Here is a 6,000-nt window from a genome sequence, read left to right on the forward strand (position 1 = left end):
TTTTAGGGGGCAAAGCCTGGGTAGCAGTGGCATGTTTTAGGGCAGGGCCAAGGTGGGTGGGGCATCTGAGGGGGTGGGGCCTGAGAAGGAGGGGGCGTGGCCAGCAGCAGCTCTGAAGCTGTTCTAACTTATGCCAGGGTGTGCAGCGCAGGTACCCCCAAGCCAGGGCGGGCGAGCGGGGAGCAGCGGGCTCACGGGGGGAGCTGAACCCGGCCCTGGTCGCCGGGGCCCTCCTCCTGGCCCTGGGGGGACCCGGCGGGGGCGGCGTGCAGCCGGCGGTGGGACACCAGGTGGGCGTTCTGGATGAAGCCCCGCGGGCACTGCCCGCATTGGAACGGCTTCTCCCCGGAGTGCACCAGCCGGTGCTGCGCCAGGTGGGAGCTGCGGGCGAAGGCGCGGCCGCACTCGGGGCAGACGTGGGGCTTCTCCCCGGAGTGGACCTGCCGGTGCTGGTTGAGGGTGGAGCTCCAGCTGAAGGCCTTGCCGCACTCCCTGCACCGGTACGGCTTGGCGCCCGTGTGGACCCGCTGGTGCTGCTTGAGGGCCGTGGTCCAGCTGAAGGCCTTGCCGCAGTCCCCGCAGGGGTAGGGCCGCTCGCCGGTGTGGACGCGCTGGTGCCTGAAGAGGGTGGAGGTGTGGTTGAAGCCCCGGCCGCACTCCTTGCACCGGTAGGGCCGCTCCCCGGTGTGGACGCGCTGGTGGTTGGCCAGGTGGGAGCTCTCGGCGAAGCTCTTCCCGCACGCCTCGCACACGTAGGGCCGCTCGCCGGTGTGGGTGCGCTGGTGCTTCTTCAGGGTGGAGCTGAGGCTGAAGGCCTTGCCGCATTGGTGGCAGCGGAAGGGCCGTTCGCCGGTGTGGACGCGCCGGTGCTGGGCCAGGGTGGAGCTCTCGGTGAAGCGCTTCCCGCACTGGGGGCAGGGGTAGGGGCGCTCGCCCGTGTGGGTGCGGAGGTGCTGGGTCAGGGCCGAGCTCTGGGTGAAGCTTTTCCCGCACTGGGGGCAGGGGTAGGGCCTCTCGCCCGTGTGGGTGCGGAGGTGCTTCACCAGGTCCGAGTTCTGCAGGAAGCCCTTCCCGCACTCGCCGCAGATGGTGGGCCGCTCCCCGCGCCGGGGGCCCCTGGGCGGGCCCAGGCGGCCCCCCGCTCCCGCCCCTGGACGGGCCCTTCTGGGTTGCTGGGTGGAGGACAGCCTGCATGGATCTCCTCTCAAGGGACGCTGGGATATGTCCTCTTTGGATCGCCCTGAAAACTGCCCACACAGATCAGCTCCTAGAGGATTCTGGGATACGTCCTCTTGCGAGCTCCACGGGAATGTCCCGCGCAGATCCACTCTCTGCTGCGGATTCTCACTCGCCGTCCTGGCACCGGCTGGGGGGAGAGAGAGAGAGACTCCAGCCAGGGCTCGTTCCCTGGGCCGCGGACAGAGCGGGCAGCAAAGGGGTTGGTGACTAAATAGAAAACCCAATGGGCAGGAACCGAGCCCCCAAACCTCCCCCCAAGGGGAACAGAGGGGCTGGTTCTGCCCCAATGACCCAGCTGAGCCCTCAAAGGCTGCGGGAGGGACGGGATCCTGCCACGGGGCTCGGGCACCCACTGGTGGTGACACTAAGCGAGACCGGGCAAACCTTCCCCTTCACTCCCGGACGGTCGCCGAGCTGGTGTCGTTCACTCCTCACCTGGGATCTCCCTCCCCTCAGAGCCCTGGAGATCCGGGACGCACGGCTCTTCCCCTCGCTCCATCCGGGAGATCACGGCCGGTTTGGGGACCGGGAATCCTGCCAGCGGCGGGATAAGATCAAGTGAGACTCTAGACCAGACCGGAGCGACTAGGAAAGCAGAGAGCGGAATTCAGCTCCTGGAGGGGGCCGAGTTGGCTCAGCTGGGGGATGTGTTAATGGAGAGAGATCGGCCTAGGGTATTAGAAAGAGAGAGAGAGAGAGAAAGAGAGAGAGAAAGAGAGGTATGGGATAGATGGATAGATAGATAGATATGGGGTAGAGAGATAGACAGATAGATCATTCCATTGGTGAAATACTTAGTATAGAGTAAAACGATATAGTGATGGGGGTTGTCTGGAAGCCAGAACTCCTGGGTTCTCACTCCAGCTCTGGGAGGGGAGTGGGGTCTAGTGATCAGAGCAAGGGGGGCTGGGAACCAGGACTCCCGAGTTCTATCCCCAGCTCTGGGTGGGAGTGGGGTCTAGTGGTTAGAGCCGGGGACTGTCTTGCCCAGCTCCTGTCCCCGCGGAGAAGCGGACCCTCACCCAGGAAGCTGAGGTTGGTGTAGTTCTCCAGCATGACCTCCCTGTAGAGCCGCCTCTGCCCTTCGTCCAGGAGACGCCACTCGTCCTCGGTGAAATACACGGCCACCTCTTCGAACGTTACTGGCGCCTGGAACCGCAAGGGACCCGACTGGGCGCCGCGGCCACACCCCTGCTCTCTGAGGGGTGGAGCTGGCCAGTGCCCAGCTGCCTTCTGGGAATATCTGGGCAGACACCCTCATGCTGCACCGGTGCATTGTGGGAATATCCCAGCAGCGGCCCCTGGGCTGCCCAGGCCCACGTGCCCCAGTGCATTGTGGGAATATCCCAGCAGCCTCACTTCCTAGCAACATTCATAGCAACAGACCCATACATCCATCGAGCCTGGTATCTCGCCCCAGTTCAGACCCAGGGGCCCAGCTCGCCCGGTATCCCGCCTGCTCACTCCTGCCCCACCCCAGACGTACACTGGGGTCACTGAGACCAGAGTCTAGGCCAGTCTCCTCTTCCCAGGAACCCGGCCAGCCCCACGACCCACCTGGACGCCAGGCTCCCAGGGCGGGTCAGCCGGGCCCCGCTGCGGCTCACGCCTCTCCGAGCTAGGCAGAGACACCTGGGGGCGTGCGAGATCTGAGGGAGAAGAGCGAGTCGTTTAGGAGACCCCAGGGGAACCAACCCTCCCTTTCAGTCCTGGGGTCCCCCCAGAGCCCCTCCACCTCGAGGAGAGTGACCCCTGCTGGGGAGACACCCCCCCCCCAAACACTGAGCCCTACCTTGTAACATGTGGGGCTCCTGGTCCTGGGCTTCTGGCCATTGGCTTGGCCCTGCCTCCTCTTGGGGTGCAGGATTGGGGTGCAGCCTCCTTGCCTCCCACAGTCCTCGGGGGGAGTCCATCTTCACTGCTGTCCGTCCCACTAACTGTCACCTGCAACCCACCCAAAATATGGGGATGGGTGTGTGTGGGGGGAACCCTGCGGTCTTCAGCTGCACAGATGCCCCCCCTCACTGTGCGCCCCCAGAGCTGGTGGAACTGGGGGGACCCTACACAGACCCCCTCCTCCCATGCACCCCCAGGGCTATCTGGGTTGGGGGGACCCAGCACACACCCCTCCCCCCTTGCAACCCCAGAGCTATCTGGGTTGGGGGGATCCCATACACACCCCTCACCCCATGCACCCCCAGAACTAGCTGGGTTGGGGGGACCTTGCACAGACCCCCCTCCTCTCATGCACCACCAGAGCTGGCTGGGTTGGGAGGACTCTGCACACACCTCTCTCCCGTGCACTCTGAGAGCTGACTGGGTTGGGGGGACCCTGCACACACCCCTCACCCCCCATGCACCCCAGAGCTGGCTGGGTTGGGAGGACCCTGCACACACACCCCCTGCTCTCATGCACCCTCAGAGCTGGCTGGGTCGAGGGGACCCTGCACATCCCCCTCCCCCCCACGCACCCCCAGAGCTGATGGCACGGGGGTGACCCTGCTGGGCTCAGCTCCCTCCCCAGATGTCCCGGACTCAGCAGCGCCAGGGATTGGGGGTTCGATCCTCCTTGGTGGGGCCCCGATCCAGAGGGGCAGAGCTCAGGGGGTGCTGGGGAACGCGGGGTCCTCTCCGACCTCCCCCTCAACCCATCCCACCTCCCTCTGCTTCATCTGCACCATGCAATTGACGAGCAAATCAATGCACGCATCCCCCAGCGGTGCAGGGCGTAGAGGTGCCCTGTCTGCACCCACATACCTGCTTGCCCGGGGCTAGGGGAGACTGGGGATCGGCCCCTTCCCCCCCACATCCGCTGGATACCCCCCCTCCCCCCAGCTGCCTGGACTGTGGGGGGAGAGGAAGGAAGCGGAAGGTCCCTTTGTTATTTCGTTCCCCCCAGAGAAGACCCGCCTGGTCCTGTCTAGGCTTCTAGTGATCGGTCGTATTAACCCTTCACTCGGCTGTGGAGAGAAGGAGCGCTCTCCCCGGGCAGCCAGGGCCGGCCCCCACGCCCCAGTGCGGCGCTAGGGGGCGCTGTGCTGCAGGGAGCGGGGGCTCAGCAGGGGGCGCTCTCCCCGGGCAGCCAGGGCCGGCCCCCACGCCCCAGTGTGGCGCTAGGGGGCGCTGTGCTGCAGGGAGCGGGGGATCAGCAGGGGGCGCTCTCCCCGGGCAGCCAGGGCCGGCCCCCACGCCCCAGTGTGGCGCTAGGGGGCGCTGTGCTGCAGGGAGCGGGGGCTCAGCAGGGGGCGCTCTCCCCAGGCAGTCAGGGCCGGCCCCAACGCCCCAGTGCGGCGCTAGGGGGCGCTGTGCTGCAGGGAGCGGGGGCTCAGCAGGGGGCGCTCTCCCCGGGCAGCCAGGGCCGGCCCTGACGCCCCAGTGCAGCGCTAGGGGGCGCTGTGCTGCAGGGAGCGGGGGATCAGCAGGGGGCGCTCTCCCCGGGCAGCCAGGGCCGGCCCCCACGCCCCAGTGCGGCGCTAGGGGGCGCTGTGCTGCAGGGAGCGGGGGCTCAGCAGGGGACGCTCTCCCCGGGCAGCCAGGGCCGGCCCCCACGCCCCAGTGCGGCGCTAGGGGGCGCTGTGCTGCAGGGAGCGGGGGGTCAGCAGGGGGCGCTCTCCCCGGGCAGCCAGGGCCGGCCCCCACGCCCCAGTGCGGCGCTAGGGGGCGCTGTGCTGCAGGGAGCGGGGGCTCAGCAGGGGGCGCTCTCCCCAGGCAGTCAGGGCCGGCCCCCACGCCCCAGTGCGGCGCTAGGGGGCGCTGTGCTGCTGGGAGTGGGGGATCAGCAGGGGGCGCTCTCCCCTGGCAGTCAGGGCCGGCCCCCACGCCCCAGTGCGGCGCTAGGGGGCGCTGTGCTGCAGGGAGCGGGGGATCAGCAGGGGGCGCTCTCCCCGGGCAGCCAGGGCCGGCCCCCACGCCCCAGTGCGGCGCTAGGGGGCGCTGTGTTGCAGGGAGCGGGGGCTCAGCAGGGGGCGCTCTCCCCGGGCAGCCAGTGCCGGCCCCCACGCCCCAGTGCGGCGCTAGGGGGCGCTGTGCTGCAGGGAGTGGGGCAGGGCTCAGTAGGAGGCACTATCCCTTCCCAGTCCAGGCGGACCCCCATGTTGCAAATGAGTAGGATTTTCCTTCTAGAATGAAGGACTTGTTTGAAGCACCTGCTGCGAGATCTGACCCACACTTATCCCTGCCTTCGGTTTTAATTCCAGGAATACCCTGGTCGACTTGAGTTTCAGCATTAATTGAATTGTTATTTTTGGTTAGCGTGCCAGGAAGGCCAGGTTAGGACCTGGAGTTAATCATGGGTAGATTTGGCTCGCTCCAGGTTTACACCAGGGTCACTGAGCTCAGAATCTGGCCCTGAAAATGGAGTCACTCCGGACTGGATCAGAATGAAGTTTTTCTGTTGCTTTTGAAAGCCACAAGCTGCAGGGAAGAATTAGCAGGGTCAGCGGATATTGCAAAGTGGTGAAATACTTTTGTCGCATCAGCACTCTGCTTGGGAGGGACACTTCAGGTCAGGGTTATAGCTATATTTGCACAATTTAGTCCCAGGAGCAGACCCTGAGCCGCATGCAACTATTTTATCAGGAATCTTCCATTGTTCCCCTCCCCCGCATAATGCCTCGAGCTTCTGGAGTCACGTGAAAAACTCTGCTTGCCTTTAAAAGCATTAAATAATTATTGGTTACTCCGTGTTGCTGGAGAAAAGCCTGAAGACATCACCCCCATTGGCACTCAACCAAGAAGGCCACTAATAAGCACGGGAGATGT

General features: G+C 65.6%; 1 protein-coding gene across 1 annotated transcript in view; it reads right to left on the reverse strand.

Annotated features, from left to right (window-relative positions):
* LOC144265888 (uncharacterized) overlaps window positions 1-4,084 on the reverse strand; it is a 28,855-nt gene extending 24,771 nt beyond the window's left edge. Inside the window, exons 1-6 of the mRNA XM_077818942.1 lie at window positions 3,997-4,084; window positions 3,032-3,183; window positions 2,797-2,888; window positions 2,262-2,388; window positions 1,675-1,824; window positions 196-1,366 (exon numbers count right to left, since the gene is read on the reverse strand). Of these exons, the coding sequence (XP_077675068.1) occupies window positions 196-1,366; window positions 1,675-1,824; window positions 2,262-2,388; window positions 2,797-2,888; window positions 3,032-3,152 (1,661 nt within the window). The 5' untranslated portion in view covers window positions 3,153-3,183; window positions 3,997-4,084. The remainder of the gene's footprint in view (window positions 1-195; window positions 1,367-1,674; window positions 1,825-2,261; window positions 2,389-2,796; window positions 2,889-3,031; window positions 3,184-3,996) is intronic.
* Between the last annotated feature and the right edge of the window lie 1,916 nt (window positions 4,085-6,000).

The sequence above is a fragment of the Eretmochelys imbricata genome, chromosome 6 (assembly GCF_965152235.1).
Source record: "Eretmochelys imbricata isolate rEreImb1 chromosome 6, rEreImb1.hap1, whole genome shotgun sequence".
Taxonomy (NCBI): Eukaryota; Metazoa; Chordata; order Testudines; family Cheloniidae; genus Eretmochelys; species Eretmochelys imbricata.